The following is a 20,406-nucleotide window of genomic DNA, read 5'->3' on the forward strand; positions in this document are numbered from 1 at the left end:
CTATCCCATCCCAAAGCACAAAGTTAATCTTAAATTTATCCACAGATTAACCCTAATTTCCAGTAGCATAAGTTTTCTTAAACTGGAACCTCCTCACACTGGTTTTCATCCTTCACTGCTAACTCATGGCTCATTTAATTCTCATGAAGAAAAACTTACCGAAGCCACTGAATCCTATCAACACCAGCTTTCATCCATTCCTGAGGACTTGGCAAATCCCAGATCCAATGTTTCTTGCTCCAGTCTGCTTAGTAGCTCTTAGTTGCAACAAACTCCAAAAAGAAATGTTGGCTGTTGGATTCCGCATCAACGCTTTTCATTCATTACTGCATATTGAGCACTTCCCTGCCCTAATTCTGGATAACCCTGAAAGTGACACAGCACGTTGGGCTGCTCCCCCTAGCATGTCTCACAGCAGCAGTGTTACCAGTTAGGCTTAGGCTTGATGACACAAATACAGCCTGCCCCCACCCCCTAAATAGACTATCAAGACATTCTGTTTCTGTCACCAGATAGTCCATTATAAACAGGTGAATTTTACAGTATTAACAAGTTTTTATTTTTCCTTGCCTGGATCCTGACCACAATCTTTCCTCTCCAGTAAGCTATGCTTGCTTTACTGATGGATCCTGTTACAGGAATCTGACAGCACCAGCCCTAAGCATTGCAAGCTGTCAAAGATCCTGAAATATGCCACTCTCACAACCCTTCTGGCCCTTGGTTCTTATCTCTGTGTGAAACATGTCTGCGTATTATAAACCAACTACATTCTTCAGCTGAAGTCCTTTCCCCGCAGACAACAGTTAGCCAGTTTTAATGCTGAATTCTAGCATGACCACACACACAGTAGGAGAGGGCGGTAGAGGCTGCCACATTAAGGACAGGGTTGGAACTGTGTTTACATGGCATTGAATTGTTGGCAGCACTGCAAAGTTCCTACAGGGTCCTGGTGGCACCAACAGAAGCAAGCAACAAAAGTTCTGTCAGTTTGGGAGCGGGAAGCAGTTGCTCTACAGATTTCACTGTTAAGAGAGGAACTAGCAGACTACCCTTTCCTACCAAGCTGGTTTCAAGGTAGACTAAAAGATTGCACTCTCCTCTACTTCTGCTTTACCCTCCTCTTTGCTATTGGAGCACAGCAGCCTTCAGCATGGCCTGCAATGAATTCAAGAAGAAAGGCGAAAAGATCTCATTACCATTTTGCTGCCTATTAAAGAGTGAGACAATCTAGCTGTGGTAAAAATAAATAGCTGTATGCAATTATGAGAATCGCCAGACATCTCATTTTATGTCAGGCAAGGCTATTGCCTAATAGGAATACAATGTAATCCTGCTGTTGCCTTGCTCAGATGAGAGATGGCCTTGAGCTAATTAGCTTCCACTACAGCCAGGCATGAAATTGCCAATTTTATGATAGTCATCTGATCAGCAATGTGCTCTCTGCCTCTTCTCATCACATAAAAGCTGGTGTAACCAGCTTCTTCACTACTCTGACACAGTGCAGGCTCATTTTAACGACCACCGTGATACTGAGAAAAAGTTAAGAGGAAATAAGAGAGGGTTCCCAACTCTTAGACACAGCTCAGGTCTGCAGCCATGGGCCTGTGTGGATGTCTTCCAACCTTTGCTCATCAGCCTAAGGAGAATCTCTGCAATCAAGGGAACAAACTGACTCTACCAAGAGCTTACAGCCCACAGCTTTCTGCAGCCAAACATCTTCATCAAGTTGGGGCACTTTCCTAACCAAAGCAGAAGTTGCTGGGGACTTCAGGAATAGCCAGCAACTGTGAGAAAGAGCATTCAAGCCAGGGTGTTACGGGAGGCAGAAGACTGTTTTCATAAAGGCTGCGGTGAGATCGTGTAAAGTAATAGAGTGCCAACACCTGGACGTACTAAAAAGGCAACGCAGGCAATCTAGTAGAATGTTTTATAAACAACTGGTTTCAGACTGATCCTGAAACGAATGGGAAAGGCAGCAGAGATGCTGAAGGATAAAGGTGCTGTGGTTTCTTCATTCCCTGCTGACGCCTTGCATGACACTGTCCGCACCGCAGTGCTCCTGCCCAGGCACAGTGCTGGTCCCTCTCGGTAACCTTGGGGTGGCCTGACATGGTCACACTCACTTTGGCTGGAAGCTGTTTGTCCCACTGGCCTTCAGCAGACGGGGCTACTGACTGCATCCCTTCTGGCCGCTGCTGTGAGGGTCCGGTCCGTCCCTGAGGCACCTCTGGGCACATCTCCTTGCAAGCGGGACCTGTCCCTGCTGCCTGCCATGTCCTCAGTGCCTCGCAGAAGGGCAAAGCTTGGTGCCACCACACTCACCCTTACGATGAGCAGCTCCAAGCCATGCTCCTGCTTATCGGGGCGAACCCCATGGCAGCCTTGGCCACCTCTCTGGCCTCCACAGAGGGTACTCACCACTGGGTGCCCCTCCTGCCCATGCCCGCAGGCCGTCCTGCCATTGCCAGAGGCTTCCAGAGCCTTCCACGCTTCCTGCGGCTGCCCATTTTATGTGGCTGTGAGCACAGGTTTGCCCTAGGGCCACTAGGGAGTTCAAGATCAACATGTTTCTTGAGGACTTTAATCATTTTTTCCTAATTTGGGAAGTAGCAGGCCCTGTGCAAGCACAGAACTACACAACATTTTGCTGCTGAGATCAAAAGCACCGCCTCACCGCCTCACCGCCTCATGTCCCCCTGCCCTGACAGGTGTGGCAACAGGGTGCTCCCACTTAAGAAAAAAATATTATACATATAATATACATGTCGTATATATGCACTATATATATATGTCAACCTGCTGTTTTCAGCATGTCAGACATACAAACTCCTGGGATATTGCTCTTCAGAGTTGCTGAATTAATCGCATCATTTGCTTATAATAGGTTTGTACCATTTCCTAATTTTACACACTGCTTGGAGCAGTTGCAGAAAGGGATGTTAAAAAACCAACAGAGGCAGCAGGAGCCCATGATTTTTATGCATTTAAATTTCTGTCATAATATTGAAGTATCATATTTTAAGTTTGATTTCATAACAGAAATCCCTTTCCTCCCCTGGTTGAGTAAACATCTAATTAACGTTTGCGTCAGGAACAACACGTGACGTTCAGTTAAACAGTGCCACAATGCAGCATACAGCTGGGTTTACCTCAGATGGGATTTCATTTCAGGTCAGGATTTCATTTCATATTGGGATTTCCTAGCTATTTGCATGGTTTTAAACCATAACACTGCTTTCTTGCAAACTTCATGCATCAGACTTGTGGCATTCTGTTTTAAAAATAAAATCAGATTATTTATTGTTAGGCAGAACAAAGCACCCCTGCAAGTCAGTCCATGATAAACCTCCAAGGACAAACATTCATAACAAATTCCTGAGGATGGTCCTCTGCCCCTTCCTCACTGGGTTTCCAGGATCTCATGTTCCTTCTTTCCCAGAGATGAATCTACATCACACACCAGTACAGGTGAAATTCTTCACAGGACACAGAGATGATTTAAAATACTGCTTGGGCATTGAGAGATTTAAGACTTTTCTATCAGAAAGGCACAGCAGCTTCCTGCTTGGCTAGCCCAAGCCACCCTGCACAGCTTCATACTCTCACATTCAAAGAGAAGCTTTAACAGAGGGTAACGTGTACTTCCTACCTGTGCTTCCTATAGGTCCTGCAAACACTTTGCTGTTTCCAGGTGACTATATCAAGTACATGAGTTTTAAGGAAAGGGCCCCCACTGGCTGCTCCCAGCAGCTTCTCTCAGACCCCACGCAGCAGCCACCAGATGCTGCTCTGCACTGCTTGAGCCTCGCCAGGTCAGAAGAATGGCCTACAGAGGTCTAGAGAAGTTGCTCCAAAACACAGAGCAGGTTTTCAGCCTGCTTCTTCTATGGAAGTGAAAAGTCAAAGTTGGCCTGTCCCACAGATTTGTTGCAGGTGCCTTTACTTGAATGGGAAGCAGCAGATGCTCCCAATCTCTAATTCCACCCAGCCTATGTGTAACAGTAGTAATTTGGATAGTTCCTTTTCTTTTTTTCCCCTTTCAACCCCTGGATCTTAAGAAACGCATATTTAAAAGCAAAAACTTACCCCTTTCTCTCAGATGCAGCCAACACTCTTCACTATTCACATGGGAGAGAACTTACCCTTCTAACCCAGTCTATGCTCTCGAAACCAATACATCCTGTTGTTAGGTCATATATTTAGAATATGGTTTTACAACTCTGTTTTGTCCAATTCCAGCTCTTTTACAAAATATTTACCTCGAAGCACCCACTAAGGAAGCAGGAGAAACCTCTCCATAAGTTATCAAACTTTTTTCAGTCCTGTTTAAGCAGAAGAACAAAAACAACAACAAAACAAAACCCACTTTGTTTTAAACGAACCTACGCCCTCCAGCGAAACACTCTTCTGCCAAAAGAATTTCCAACCACTGTTAACCAGAGTTAATTACAACGTGGTATTAAAAGGACAACTTATTTTGAAATACTTAAGAGCATCGTGAAACAGCCTCTGCCAAAATTAAAGGTCTGCTCTCTGCTGGGTTATTGTTCCAGGCTGTCTGCAGACATCTCTGCATGAGTTACGCTACTCTGACATCATTTTGCAAGTGCATTGCCCAAAGCACATGCCTGTACTATAACATGGTCTTGACAGGACCTCACATTTCCACCCTAGTAAATCCTAAATAGTTTCCAGAAGTGCTGTGTAGAAAATACCCAGGAAGCATGCTGGGTAAGCAATTCCTACGAACACATGCTCTGGGATTCTCGCTGTCTCTGAAGAACTTCCATATGTCCAGTCTGCAACTCTAAGCAGGCCAAAAGAAGAAGAAGTTAGTGCTGGAGATCAGAGGAACATGCGCCAGACTGTCACAAGTGTTGTTTTGGGGTTAGTTACTTGGTGTCAGATCCAGAAAGAACTACAGACAGAGCCAGGGAAACTGCTTGGGCAAGAAGAGACAACATGGACAAGGCCTAGGGTTATGAACAGCAGGTAGTGCTGACAGGAGTCATATCATGGGCAAGGTCTGCAACAGTGGTCACACAGTGAGGATCTGGGGTCCTAGGGCAGGTCTAGATCTGAGCCAGGTCTGGAGCAGCAGTACGATGGCCTCATATGGGCGCGAGACAGTAGTTCCTAACCTGGTGACCATTTCAACACCACTCACAGAACAAAAAGGAGTATCAAGATAACCTCTGAGCTGCTGCCATTGCTCAAACCAACATTGTGAAGAAATGGGAGTTAATATCACCTGGAGCCTGTGGGATGAGATGGAAACACTCTCTAGTTTTCTAGAGGTGGGACCTGTTGTAGTTACAGAAGTAGGTTTCTAGATTTTCAGCTTAACTCTGGGCATGCAAGTCACCCCATGATGCTGTAAGGACATAAAGGAAAGACACCAAAGATAAGTTAAATTGAAGCAAATACCATCCTTGGGGTCTAAAGCAGGATTTCCCCCCCCCAGATTCCATGCTTCTTAGAAGCATCCACATACAACTTTGAGCCTTATCCTTCTCTTAAATCCCTATGTTAAATAGGGGTAATATTTTGGCTGCAGAAGTGAGAATACCTTTTCTCCAGATCCAGAGTATCCACTATTTCCTTCATCCCTCTCCACAAAAGCCAAACAGCGCACACATCCCTGCCAGTTATGTTATTAGGAGCTTAGAAGGGAGAAACCAGAAAATTCTTATGTATGAGAAGAATGTACGGCTAGGGTTATACAATCTACCTAGGCAAAAGTGTTTCCCGTTTGGCAGAAGAGATTCTTACCACATGGCAAGAATTTGCATGTGCTCTACCAGCACACCACTCCTAGAAATGGTTTACAACGACCAAACCATGCTTGCTAGCTTTACTAGCACCATTTTACTGATAGCTTAGGTTCACTGACAGCGTAGCTCTTGCTAGGAATGTTTTGCAAGCTTACAAATATTTGAGAACTTCCAGGTAGCAGATTTTGCACTGACAAGTTTTTAGCATCAACCTGGCTTAAGATCTCATTCAGAAATCCTGGCTGCCATCTGAGGTTTATTCTTTGTAATAAAAGGCCAGGGCTAGAGCCAAGAGTCTCAGAGGCTAATGGGTTAGAGCCAGACCATGAATAATTGAGGGTGTGTTCTCCATTTATGGCATTTAGTGGCAGCAACTGGCTGTGAAAATGCATTTGTGGGAATTCCGTGATCCTTGGGCTTTCCAGCAATGAGCCCCAATAGCTGTTGTTCCTCACCTTTCCCAGCCAAGGCAGTCTGACACCACCATTTGCAGCTTGTCCATCAGCAATCTGAATTCAGCCTACTATCAAACTCATCTTCAATTCCTGAGCCAAGCTGGCCAGGACCAGCCGCACCACCACATGTGGGAGAGCTGCAGAGACGAGAACAGCTGCCACACATTACATTCGAGTACGTGCCATGCAGAAACCATGACAAAGAACAAGATGCATTGTGACCTATAGGCTTACCCATACTAACTCTAATGCAATTCCTCTTCTCTTTCCAGAAGGAAAAGTGCCTCACGGGAAGAGTTATAGCAGCTTCTGAGTTCCTTGTGATTGTGCAGAACGAAGAATGTCACCAGTTCATTACCAGGGGCCTTACTTCAGGCCACGGGGAGGTCACAACTATGCTCATACAATATTAATTATTGGCCTGGGACAGCTATATAGCAGCTTGTTCGTTACACACAAAATACTTCCATGTGCTGAGCTACTGCAGATGCTGGTACTCTGGGCTTTGCTAGGCAAACACTGCAGCTCCTAAGAAGTCTGTGTGCTGCTCTGATTTCTAGTTCCAGCAGCAAACCTTTACCTTCGGAGATAAGCCAGGAGCCTGGCCCAAGCTTCAAGTACACCTCAGGAGCAGCAGTAGGGTTTTTGCTCTCTGATGGTCTGAGGGACTTTTTGTTTTTCCCTAGAGTGCTTTTTAGGACACATTTATAAGTATCATATCCCCTCCTAGCCTCCTCCCAACCTACCCTCCAAAGGAACTGAAGGTGAAGGGAAACAAGAAAAAGATGGGGACAAGAAAAAAAGCAGCAGGAGAGGCTCCTTGTGTTATCTTCAACTTCCAGAGCTACTTCAGGCAGAAGCCCCAGAAATAAGCACAACCCATATGTAGAAGACATGCAGCAAGATATCCAACTGTGTGCTGCTCCAAGAGATGGAAGGGAAAATTATCCCTAAAATGCCAAGCAGGCAGCACAAATCGTTTATGAGAATACATTTGTAATTACAAGTTATTTTAGCTACCCTGCTGCCAGGAGTAACTAGGAGCAGAAGGAAGCGATCAGTGTCATCATCTCACCCCCCAAGGGACCAGTCAAGGCCGGTGATACGACAGCACTTGGGCTTCAGCTTTCTTGGTGGAACACCTCCCTCCAGTGGCCAAAGGCAAGTGGTTTCCACAGAGCTCAGGCAGGCGGGAGCCCAGCACAGTCTGAAGGAGCAAGTTCTGCTCCCAGATCAGACAGCTCAGTGCATCCTGCTTGAGTCCAGGATCCGTTCCAGCAGCTCTTGCTCCATTTTGGCTGATCAGGATAACCCGAGTCTCGACTTCAGACCAGTTGCCACTAGTGCTTACTGGGAGCACCCCAGCACTTCATTCTCTGCAAACTTCACTCTGTTTTTTTGAGCATTGAGGACTTGCATCACATTTAGTTGTTTTCTAAAGCAACAGCACAAGACTCCACAAGTCTGGTTGAATTCCACTCTTCAAATATGGAGATCGCTTAGCCTAGGAGCTGCAGGTAATTCAAAGGAACTACCACTTAGCTCACCCTAAGACAGACATACTTCATACAGACATACTTCATAAAACAAGGCAAAGTTTACCCTAGAACACAGCTAGGAAAATTGTCACCTCCCTCTGAGGGGCAGTATTTTCATAGCCCACACTAATCTCACCCACAGACTGCAGAAGAACTGCTGAAGACCTCAGAGCATAATGGCACATGCTTCCTTGCTTTTTGACAGGGCCTTTGCTACTTTGAACAAACAAGGTGCCAGTGATTTGCATGTAAAGCAGAAGGGGATGGGGAGGAAGCAAGGAGAAACCACTACAATGCACAAGGCTTAGCCAGAGTAGTTTTTTTTTTTTTTTTTTTTTAGCAAAGTCTTTATTACAGAAATATTCACCCTCTAGACTTTTACATCTGTACATGCATTTCTTCCAGTCGGAAGGTGTTGCTAAAAACTGACAAAAAAAAAAAAAAAGGAAACCCAGCATGGGCTTCTTTTTACTTGCTGCTCAGCGTTGGCATCTGTAACTTAACAAGAATCTTACAAATAAGAACACGTTAGAGAATAGACTTCATACTATGGAAGCTAGCAAGCTTTACTGCTATGAAAGGTGCCTTCTGCTATAGCAAAGGTCAGCTAGAAGGGTCTGTGCAAGAGGGCAGGGGTCTCAGAATAGCAAAGCCTTATCAGACCTCCAAAAAAAAAAATAAAAAAATCAGTTGCCCAGTCATATCTACTCTTCCCAGTCACCACTGAGTCCAGACATAAGGACACGGCAGGGACTCACTGCTGGGGCTCTGTTCCCCTGCACGGGCCTTTCTTGCCAGAAGGGAAGTTGAGTGGGTAGGGAAGCCATGCCTTGAACTAGGGCTATTCCTACCAACCCCAGCCCTGACAAGAACAGGACTGACTGTACTGACTGTCCTGGGACCATTTCTGTAAGGCAAAGGCTCTTTTCACCACATACCCTGCATCACACCTTAGGCAAGAACCATCCACTTCTCTCCCTTGAAGCTTCCTGCTGCCAAGGTATTTATTGCATGCATATGCAACTGCAGGAGATCTATTGTGCCCAAGCCACCTCAAGGACTGAGGATTTCTGCCCAGCTCCCTTATTTAAGAAGCCGGGGCAGTTTTTCCATGCACATTTCTTAACTTTCTTGTGCTCTACACCACTCCCTGCTGCTGGCCACTGGCAGAAAGGAGTGAACAGCCCAGCTGTGAAGTACACAAACCACCCAGCCTGCATGAATGTAAAACCAGTTCTTTGCTGCAGCGTTTACGCTCAAGGCCAGCCACTAGCATTCATAGCTCCAGACCACAGTGGGGTCAGAAGACTGGACAACTGAAAATAAAAGCAGTTTATCCTTGCATCCAAACTACAGAACCTAACCTGGGCACTGGTAGCAGTGATATCTCCAATACACAATGCCTGCAATCCAGTCAGATCCCTCCATACTCATTATTACAAAACAGTTAACATTTAATGTTCATAACAGGGGTGGGGGGGAAGAATCCAGTTAACCATAACCTCTACAAAAGTTGGCAACCCAAGAATGCAACTAGCAGAGCCAGCCTTGGGCTGAGCCTACACCATGCAGCAGTCTCCGAAGTGCCTCCAGGCTGACAGGAGCCAGAAAAGCAGTGCTAGAAGTGGAGGGAGAAAAAGAGAGGCAGATGGGAGAGACTGTAAGCACCAGACCCAGAACCCAAGGGACCCATTCCAAAAGCAGCTGAGCACCACCACCACAATCTGCCAGGCCACACTAGGAACAGGTTGGCTTGGCTCTCTCCCAGTGGCTCGTCACACTCAAAGGGAAGAGTTCCACTGAAGGCAAGGCTTGGCGGGCTCCAGACGCAGGAGAAGTGATTATGAGGGTAGTGCTCAATAGCTGAGATGAGAGTCTAGGTTGGAAGATGCACAGTAGAAGCAGAATCAGGTTAATCACAAGGAACAAGGCCTGTAAAGCACAACTAGTTACCACCACCACATCAGTGAAGCAGGTAAAGATACCAAAGCACTGGAATTTCAACAGCAATTCTGACTCACGGGACAAAAGGAAAGCATTTCTTCTGGGGGAGAAGGGAAAGACTGGGAGAATAGGAAGGAGGAATAGTTATTGTATGTTAGGCCAAGTGGATTGTAGAATTGAGATATGAATAGGATATTTAACATGGAGCAGGCAGCAAAAGCATTGTCCCCTCAGGTTAATCAGGTGTCTCATGTGATGCGAGACAGTTAAGTTCTGCTTCGTGAAGTAGAAATAATCCAGAGGCAGGATGCAGGTAGCCCAAGGGCTCTATTGCCAGAAGATCAGGCTGTATTGCAACTCTAATAGTTCTTAGCAGAGTGGTATCAGAAATAGGATGTCACAGGAATAATGGTCAATGGTTGGACAGTCTGGGTGCGAGGCAGGAATGTTCTGTTTGTTCCTTTCTCTGTGGTGCCGTAGCTCTGGAGTCAGCAAACTCAAGACTTGGGCACTTTGGTGTAGTCTTCACTGTGGATGTTCTTGCAGAGTGAAATGGACAGTATCATCCCCAGCAGCTGGAATGAGTAATAAAAAATGGTAAGTCAGTCAGCAACCAAAGACAACAAGGTGGGAAGAAAGGGCGGTACAGGGGAGCAGAACACAGGGGTTTCCTTTGAATGGCACCACTCAGGTGAACAGAGTTGACCCAGCATACAAGGAAAATTCAATAATCAGGATGACAAAAATAATTTTACTGCAAAATTACACGCCTTTATCTGGAATCTATGTTATGGGCTTTTTAAGGCAAAAGGTGGGATTTCACCAGCGGGATGTTGCTTGTCAGTTCACTGCACGCATAGCCAGGAAGAATTAGAAAAGTGCCAAACAAAGCAGCAGGAACCACAAGCGGACAGGGCTTAATTCAGTCAAGGCAGGGAACAATTCAAAGCTCCAGGTAGACAACATCAAGAGCTAGAACTGCACTGCCATCAAGCGAGGTGTCTATTATTAAAAACAGAAGTTTTATCTGTGTTAAACAAGGTGTATACTACTAAAAAAAATACACAATAGCTTTGCCTTCGAAAGAACATGCATGGGAGGACAGGGTATGATCATGTATCGAGGAGTGACTTACCTCTATAACAGCAACACCTGTGCAGACCCCAAGAATGATACCAAGGTTGTCCTTCAACCACTTCTGTACCCCATCCATGCAACCCTACGGAGAAAACATGGTCACAGGGGAAAGAAGCAGAAATGTAAGCATTTCAGGATTAAAGATCTGCAACACATCTCTTCTCATGCATGCAGAGATTATCCCAGTTACATGCTATACCAAATCTCACAATAGAAATTTGTCTGGTTTCACCCTATTCACTAGAGTGAAAAACATTCTCCGAAATAATTTCCAGAGAAGTAAGGACAAGGCGACTTCAGCAAAAGCTTCACGCGCACCAGACATTCACTCACCTGCTCGTGAACAGGCCAGACATATGGTGCAGTGCTGTTCAATTGGCCATCCAGGTTACAGAAGCCTGTATTTTCAGGTTTGGCATCCTCAGCGCTGCAGGAGCATGGATACAGAAGCATGCTTTCGTTTTTAAGAATCTTATTATTTTCCCAGTCCTTTGCTCCATTCCAGCCACAGCAGGAGATCTAATAAGCAAAGAGAGCACTGTGGTCATACAGTTCACACTGGTAACACCCTGCATGCGAAAACAAACAGGAAGCAGGGGCAGGCAAACACAGAGCAAGAACTTTTCAGCATCCGGTTCCTAGATTCAAGGTACCATCCTGGTTAGCTTTGGCCCCCATGACACACCAGCAGCCGGCCACCACACGGTGGCGTGGACATGCTGCCAAGCCCCAGCGAGTTACAGGGAGCTTGCACCCGCCTGGCTGCAGTTCGGGACTGGCTGGAAGTCGAGATGAGGAAAGTTTTCCATCCGAAGAGACGTTTACATTCCTATACCCCCACGTGATAGAACTGCAGTGCTGCAGGGGAAAGCACATCAGGAAGTCCAGCAAAGGCTGCGATCTTATCTGTAGCCACGTACCACCACGCAAGCACGGGGATCCAGAGCAGTGGCTATCAAACTTGAGGTGGAAGTTATGGAAAAATCCCTCTGCTCAGAAGGGAAGTGTAATGTTTCTGTCTCACATAACATACAGGAGAGTGGAGGTACTAACAGCTGAACATCCACACCAGGATTAGCAACTGGTTTCCAAACAAGCATTGAAAACCCAGCCTCCAGAAGGAACTGCCTCCGCCTCACAGAGATTTGGACTTTAATGCCCATCACTGGTTGACAGAACAACTCTCCCCAGCCCCTTTCAAATGCAAACTCTAGTGTATGAGGGGAACTGGCTTCCTAACACTCCACTCCTCCAAAACACTTTTTTTTTTCTTCTGCTCCTACATAAAAAAATGTAGGATCCTTTCTCTGTAGTAAGCTCAGCCTTCTCTTGATTCCTCTACATGAAGCTGCAACTACAGTGATAAAACATGAACAAATCTTTCTCCAAGGAGGAAGAGTATTGTAGATCAGTGTTTTGCAGTAAGGAACAGAAGAAAAATGCTATTATTTGTACTCATTACACATCAGTCCCACGCTGGTCATGTATTTAACCACAACAGCCAGCCAGCTCTCAAGCTTGTGGTTTGGCAGTAAGCAGCTATCATGACTCCAGCGTGGCTCAACACTGACCTAGTTGCTCAAGCACTGACCCTGATGCTAAAGCAGGAATCATGGGCAGTTGGATGGCTCCCAAGAACGCCGGCACTTGCAATGGAGCTGTCACAGTAAACGGCGACCCACACCAAGTAGTAAGGCAGCCAGTGCTGTTGACTTGCCTAGCAGTAAGCCAGGGATTTTACTTGCTACAGAAATAGCATGCACTGTGACTTTCACACAGACTAAGGCATTCTGGAGACACCGCAGATGAAGAGCGGAAGTGTTGGTGTACTGTTTGCTACACCAGACACATTGGGCTTTGCAGCCCATACTGCTAGTCCTAACAACCAGCACGCAGGAGTGGTTCAGGGTCTTACCTAGCACTAACAAGCAGGACAGTTTTCTGGTATGCAGACACCAGATACCACAGGCAACTTCGTAGATCAGACAAATCAAGTGTGCTACAGTGCTATCCAGCAGTCAAGTATGCTAGAAATGTAGCTTTTAAAGACATCTAATGGGTGCATATCAAAGAGGCTTGCGCACTTAAGACAAGAGATACAGGAGACGGATAGACTGTGGGCTTCGGGGGAGCCTTTGGAGGTTGTTAACATCGAGGAATGGATGTGAGCACCAGTTACCTAAACATATAGAACTGGAAAGATATAACAAATATGACAAAGGATTGAGAATCACTGTTGGGCCTCTTGCAATACCTGCTTCCCTGTCTTCAGCCTAGTTTTAAAGGCCATTTGCTGCACTGGCAGAATAGCACGTTACCGTTTCTTGCTGCAACTTGTCTCACCTGATTCTGCACATAGTCCCATGCGTCTTGTAAGTTCTTATCACCATTCGAAGGGTCATAATCTACAATCAGCTGTTCGACTATTTTGGACAACTCGTCTTTCAGCTGGGAAAGAAAAAAAAAGGCAGGAGAGTTAGATTAGTCAATTCCTTGTAGTCTCTTTTTCTGGGGGGTTGGGTACATGACATCCCTTATCAGCTGTGTTAGTCCTACTGTGAGTCTGCCTCTCCCATAGCAAGGAACATGGGCTCACCACAGTCATGGGTGTTGAAACGCTTTGCTATAGACTCCAGTGAATGAGGTTAGAGCAAAGACACAAACTGCAGATGGAGATTATAAGCACTAAAAAAGAAAAAAGTGGAATGAGCAGTAGCTTCTGCTTAGCCCTTTTCCAAAGGATCTGAAGGAGACAGTAATAGGTGCTCAGACTACCACCCTTCCACAATACAGCCATTTTTAAGTTGCAGCAAAAAGACAGATACTTATTTCCCAATAATTTTATTGCTGTTTGCAGTTGGCACATAATAAGGAGAAAAGCGACCAGACAGTGGAAAATCCCCCAGATTGACCTTGAAATATCTTGCTCTGCAGCCTTGTCTACGCTTTTGAGGACAGGTGATAAATATGATCAACAAGATGAAATACAAAATGGGTTTACCAAGATAAAAATCCCACTATGGTGACCAGATGGCATTTCATGCTGAGATTTTTTTTTTTCCAGGCAGAAGTAAACACAACAAATCCACCCCAGCATTCAGTGATGTATGGCCTTGCTGCTGCGTAAGAGCAGCAAGTTGTTCTGGAGAAAGTGAGTTAATACAAAGTCCCATTTCCTCCACCAATCAGTTACTTCAGGTTTATTGAGAGACTGCTACTCTGGTTCCTCAGAAGCTGAAGCTTGGAATAAATTCCTTCCTGTTCTGACTAACGCATTACGTTTGTCACAGTGCTGTTAAGAAGCACTTCTGATGCACAGAGAAGTCCAGGCATCAGACTGAGCAATCAGATAACCCCTTAAAACCAGAATAGAAAGGGAAGTAAGTTTCACTCACTGGAAAGGAAAGCCATGAAGTCATTGGCAAATAAATGCTACAGCGTATGGGAGACAACTGAAGATCTCTCACAAAAAAGAAAAAAAAACACTTGGGATTCATGGTGACCACAAAAAAGGTGAACAAAAATCCCAACCTACAGGCTTCAGTGATACAGAGAACAGAAACAGGTGGTCTAGTATGCATCAGGAAAATCCTTCCATAAGAGAGAGAGGAAAACAGAAGAACAAGTATACAAAGCACAAACTGCATTTCTTCAGAAATGTTATATGCAGCTTGAGTCAAAAAAAACAAAACAAAACAAAACACAGCTGCTACAGAGTCACAGGTACAAATAAGGGGATATATGTGCACAGTCTCAGTCCTGAAGGGACGCTAAGACAGCAGCTTTGCTAAGTTGTCATGCAGGCACGGAGAAGGGCTACGAACCCGATGAGCAATAGGGAAACAGAACAAAGTATGGTTATCCTGGTAGGACAGGATGAACAACTCCTGCCTGCCACGGGTGAGACAGAGGGGAAGGATCAGTGCAAGGTGAAGGACAACGCTGCCTTGTGGACTCACGGGCAATGTGTTTCTAACCTTGTGCTGCAAATGAGCCTGATCTAGGATCTCAGCCACTGCAGTTTGTCTCCCGTACAGCTGAGGCCCTTTGCTGCCTCTCAGGGGAGGTCTGAGTCACTCAGCTGCTGTATGTATGCATCTGGGTTTTTTGACATACAGCTGGTGGAAATTTCCCTTTTCACAAGGTATTGATCTACCTCTCCCCAAACTCCTACAGCTGCTGCTTCTGTACTGAGACAGCAAGTACTACATCTGTCTAAACTGCCCACTAACAGTCTTATCACAAAATGACCCTTTCACCCCCATCCCTTATCCAGAGAGATTTACAGCACCCCTCAGTTTGATGAGAGGTGCAAGCTATCACCCAGCAGGCTCCTCAACCCTTGTCTTCCCACCTCACTCTGGAGCTCTTCTCAGCCACCCTGTACACAGGGGACAGCTAACACAGCTGCCCCTGTTAAGGACAGACCCAGATCACAAACGACTGGAGAGAAGCATCATTAGATGTCTTGAGGGATGGGACACAGATCAGCCCAAGCACTGGGCTGCTCCCACCCCTGTGTGTTACCGTTTTATCTGTAGCACTTCATTATACTTCAGGTCAGTGTAAAAGGTTTTCATCTTTCATCCTGCTGTTAAGCACTGCAAAAGACTACGGCAACAGAAAGCAGTGCCTGCGGTTAGAGGGAAGCTTCAGGCTGTGGCTCATTCACTTGCTACACCAGCAGTTCTTCCTTGAAGACTTGAGCACAGCTCACGGGGATCAGCTACGTCAGGCCAGACAGATGGGAGCTGCGTGACCTTCCTTCCCATGATGTCTGACTCTTCCTCTTTTAATTACTTAGCTTCCCCTTTTCCTTCCCTTCAAATCAAGGCAGCCTGACCTGGTTCCTACTAATGAGATTGGCCTCGGCTGCTGCCATAAGCCTCATCAGCTACTGAATTCTGCGTTCCTACCCTCACCTCTGCTCGGCACGCAGGGAGGGAGGCAAGGAGAGATGGGGATGTCGTCCTACAGCCCACTGGCCCGTTTGCTGCTAGGCCAGACGGAGCCAAGGGTCGCTTCTGCCAGGATCCCAAGCAGAGCCTCTGTCCTCCATCCCAGGGCCGTGCCACAAGGAGACACGGGGCCCGAGTTAGACATCCCCAAGTGCAGCTGTGTAGGAAGCTACATCTCTGCTCTTCCTATGTTCTTACACAAGCATAGGCAAGGAGTCTTATAAACAGCTCTGGCTTCAAAAATTGAGGTATTTAAATGAAAGACAGACAGGGATTCTTAGGTGCTTTATCAAGTAATTGGAGAACGGGGGATTATTACGCCAACAACGGCACAGGTCTGGAGAGCACACATGAAGACAGCTTGTTGGTGGGTTTAACTGGCACAGCAGCCCAAGGGGGAAGCAGGCACCTGCAGCTGAAAGCCCTTCTGCACTCAGCACAGGGAAACAAAACACAGCAGGCTAGAAAGGCATGCTGAACTTGGGCAGGTTTTCAACGCCTATCCCATCTTCACCCATTAAGGGTCTCCCAGGACACAGCGCTGCATCGAGCATGACTGCTCCAAAAAATTGCTACCTGTGCCCAGAGTCAGAAGGAATAACCCTACCACCACACTGCGGGGAGTCCAAAGCCTGGACACCAAAGCCATGGAAATTCAGAAAGCAGCAGGGCTGTCAGCCTCCTTTTCCCACGGGCTGACTGGAGAGGGAGAAAAACTGAGTGCCAGAGGCAAGAGTATAGGTCTTTGCTTCCAGCCTTCATCACAAGATGAATCATGCATGCTTCTTCCACTGTCAGACACCATCGATCATCTATCCCATCCCTCTGAGACTCAAACTAGATCCTTCCCCCAGCACTTTCATTAGAATCTAGCCCGAAAGTAAAAAAAGGCTCAAAAACCAGGAGGGGGCCCTCACCCCCAGTCCCTTCAGATCCTGAAACTAATGCATACTCTGCAGCCCCCGGCAAGGCTGTTTGCTACAAACAATAGCTAGCAAGTAGGGCAATTCCCCAAAGGCCGCCCCTGCTCTCTTTTGCTCAAAGCATTCAGAGCCACACTGCAGAGAACTGCATGAACTAGGCCAGAGGGATCTTGCCCAGGCTCTCACAGGTCTAGAGGGGTGTGATCCTCAGGGAATGCCACGCCATGGTAAAACTTGTGACATTGCTATCATGTTGACCCTGAAAAAAACCCACCCCACCACAAAGTTTCAGTAGCTAAGTGATGCAGGGAAATGAATGTTCCTTCAACCTCCTCCCAGCACGGGCAAGTACTGGGCAATTCCAGTCTGATGGGGCATTCCTACAGCCATGCCCCAAAGGGAGGCCCAACAGCAGCCTTCTGTCAGACACTCAGCCTTTTACAGTTACACTACCTCTATTCCAACGTATTTTCCTATGTCAGGGGTGGGGAAGGATTTTCATGCTGAAAGTAAACAGATTTTCAACAACAACATCAACCCTGTTGTAAATCCAGGGAGATAGGCAAGGAAGTGAATCTGTGCAAGTAGCTATTAATCAAGAAGAAAACAGGTAGGGAGGAGTAAGCAACAGTCTTCTCCTCCCCTCTAGTAAGAGAAATAAAGACTTCAGCAACAAGGAGAGGAGTATCATCACCTCGCTACAGTCTGGATCCAGGATTATTTCCTCAACTCTTACTATTCCTTGTTTTCTTTCTATCTAACCAACTTCCTGAAGTCAGAACGAAGAAATAAACATGAAGAACACAATGGACACCTAGGGATTAGATCCTGAGCAGTTTTCAGTCTACTTCAGGGTGCTCTGTGCGGCCCTGGGATGACATGTAACAAGTGAAGCAGAGCAATATGCATAGCATCACTGAAGCGCAGCCACAAACCAATGTGAGAGGTTTCAGCCGAGACCTTCCTGAAACAGTTTTTCTTAGTGTTTCGGGCAGGTACGTCAGAGGATCCCTGAAACAGAAGGGCTCTAGAAGAGCTTTTCCATAAATTGTGTTCACTGAAGACTGAATGGGTGCGTCTGATCAAAGCCCAGTTCTCCCTGCCATTCTGCTGGATCCGGACAAGCAATGGTCTCAGCCACGCTGGTCTAAGGGCTGGGCACAACAACCCTCAGTGGTTTCATTCTCTCCCTGGTCTGAGTGAGGTACAAATGAAGAGTTACAGCTGAAAAAATGGAATTTCCTAGAGTAAAGTAACAGCTGGAGGAGAAATACTGAGGAAGGTACAGAACATCATAGTCTGGGAAGTCACATTTCCCCAGTGGCAGGGGAATGCCCATCCCCACGCCTCCTCCTCTACATTAGTCAGAGCTGTTGCAAGTCAGCAGCTTCTTTGAAGCTGAACTTTCCGCAGCAGATAGCCAACGTTTCAGTTTCTCCTCCAGCTCCAGCCAGCCCAAAGAGCGAGCTATATTCGCACCCCGCTCGGCAAGGAGCCCAGCCAACAGCTGCTCACAGCTACCGCAGCCGCTTGCACAAAGCTCACATCAGCTACACGGGGACCAGCACCTTCCACCTCCCGGCCCCATCTGTAACTTCCTCTGCCACCTACTTCACGTAAACACCAGCAGAGAGGTTGGTTTGGGAGAAGAAAGCTCAGCATTGCTGGATACACAGTCACAGGGCAAAGGACAGCGTCACCCAGAACTGGTACCAGAAACCTGCATACCGGGACAGAAGCCAGCAGGGGCACCACACTTTTAACATGCTCCCACTGCGTGAATGTGTCTCTCAATGCATTCCTGACTGAGATTCACTTCATGTTGTTAAACCACTTGGCTTTAAGCTCAAATTGTAGCACAGAAACTGTCAGATACAAGGGATTGCTCTTGGGGAATGTCCTGGTTTCAGCTGGGATAGAGTTAGCGCTATAACAGCTACTAGGAAGAAATCTGTGTTTTGGATTGAGGATGAGAACACTGCTGCTAACACGCTGCTGTTTCTGAGCAGAGCAGTGCTCACACAGGGCCAAGGACTTCTCAGTTTCTCATGCTGCCCTGCCAGCAAGGAGGCTCGGGTGCACTAGGATCTGGGAGGGGACAGAACCTGGACAGTTGGCCCACACTGACTGAAGGGATGTCCCACACCACATGGCGTTATGTGAACAATGAAACTGGGGGAGCTGGAGGGGAGGCCCATCAAGGCAGTTGTGATGACAACATGGTAATTACTGCTACTACATACCCAAACAGCAGCTTGCAACAGGATCAAGAGATGTGCTCAAAAGCCTTTCATAATTTTTATTTTTGTTTATTAGAACTGTTCCCACTACTCAAAAATAAAGCCAGCATACCAAACAGCTTCCTAATTCTTGATAAAGTAGCGCTACTGGGCCTAGCAGATGCAGGAAAGCAAAGGGTACAGCAAAGCTGCTAAGGCAGGCTGGAAGAAAGGAGAATCCAGTTGTGCCTGCTAACAGGACATTTGAGGTTGGAAGAGAGAATTTCCAGGTGTCTGTTTTTCCCCTCAGACTAAGACCAAGGAAAACACACACGGTAAGAAACACTCACCATTTCTTTCTGGAAGTAGATAACCAGCCCAGCAGCCACCTGAGTTATGAGGATCACCATGAGGCAGGTGAAGTACTGGAAACAAAAAGAGAAGAGAGGACCATTATCAATCAGCCTTTAGAAAGTTTGCACGTAACAACCTAACTTTTTCCATCTATGAGATCTCACTGAAGGTTACAACTAGCCGACGTTTTTGCCTTCAGACAAGCTCTGCTGTCAGAAATGCCACCCCCCAGGCCTCCACAACCACTGAACACTGAGACATTCCCAACGCCAGGACACACGGCGTGGCCATACCAAGCTTCATAGGTGTACGTGCTCCGAATAAGCAGGAGTCAATTAGCAGGCTGAGGGTTATGAAGCTAGTTTCACCTCTTCCCTCACAGACAGAAGATTTTGTATAGATGAAGCATTTGGAGAAAGGTCGTGACACACAGGACATTCCCAGTTAAGCCTCTCTCAACTCCTGCACTTTCCACAGAAGCAGAACTGCTGCAGAGGGTTGACTGTCAAGAATTTAACGTACACAGAAAAATAATCGCCTCTGAGTTGACCTGGCAGAAGTACTGTCCCCAAGGAGACCTGAGCCCCAGACTACAATCCAACAGATATGCTGGACAGACTTCAAAGGGTGATCTAAAAAGGAGTATCTAAAAGACAGCATGAATTCTCACCAGAGCCAAGAGACATCGGATTTCATTGACGGCTCCAAGACAGCCCAGGAAGCCCATCAGCATGGTGAGAGCCCCAACACCAATGAGGATGTATGCACCACTCTTCAGGGAGGGAGACGAGGTCTCTGTAAGGGCCAGGACAGGGAAAAAAATTAACTACTGACAAATATAACATCTGCTGTCATCTAGAGAATTGTCTCTATATCCACGTAATAGTCTGTCATCTACAAAGATGCTGCACGGAGGCATGTTGGACATTCAGACAGAAGGCAGCTTCTGTGCGTCTTTTGTTGAGGGAAGACTTTCAAAGCCAACGTGCAAGTCTCCGTTTTCTTATATCCTGGAGGACTCAAGGTAACTCCAAATAAGCGCACTCATTGCAGGCTGTTGCATAACCTGTGAATGACCCCTGCAAAGAGATGTTAATTCTAGGA

At 46.5% G+C, this 20,406-nt stretch overlaps 1 protein-coding gene across 4 annotated transcripts in view; it reads right to left on the reverse strand.

Annotated features, from left to right (window-relative positions):
- Positions 1-8,077: 8,077 nt before the first annotated feature.
- CD82 (CD82 molecule) overlaps positions 8,078-20,406 on the reverse strand; it is a 35,157-nt gene continuing 22,828 nt past the window's right edge. For all 4 annotated transcript variants that reach the window (XM_035328144.1, XM_035328143.1, XM_035328146.1 and 1 more), the window contains exons 4-9: positions 19,973-20,097; positions 19,299-19,373; positions 13,192-13,296; positions 11,182-11,367; positions 10,847-10,930; positions 8,078-10,286 (exon numbers count right to left, since the gene is read on the reverse strand). In XM_035328144.1, the coding sequence (XP_035184035.1) occupies positions 10,209-10,286; positions 10,847-10,930; positions 11,182-11,367; positions 13,192-13,296; positions 19,299-19,373; positions 19,973-20,097 (653 nt within the window). In that variant the 3' untranslated portion in view covers positions 8,078-10,208. The remainder of the gene's footprint in view (positions 10,287-10,846; positions 10,931-11,181; positions 11,368-13,191; positions 13,297-19,298; positions 19,374-19,972; positions 20,098-20,406) is intronic.

This window comes from Oxyura jamaicensis, chromosome 5 (genome assembly GCF_011077185.1).
Source record: "Oxyura jamaicensis isolate SHBP4307 breed ruddy duck chromosome 5, BPBGC_Ojam_1.0, whole genome shotgun sequence".
NCBI classification, from domain to species: domain Eukaryota; kingdom Metazoa; phylum Chordata; class Aves; order Anseriformes; family Anatidae; genus Oxyura; species Oxyura jamaicensis.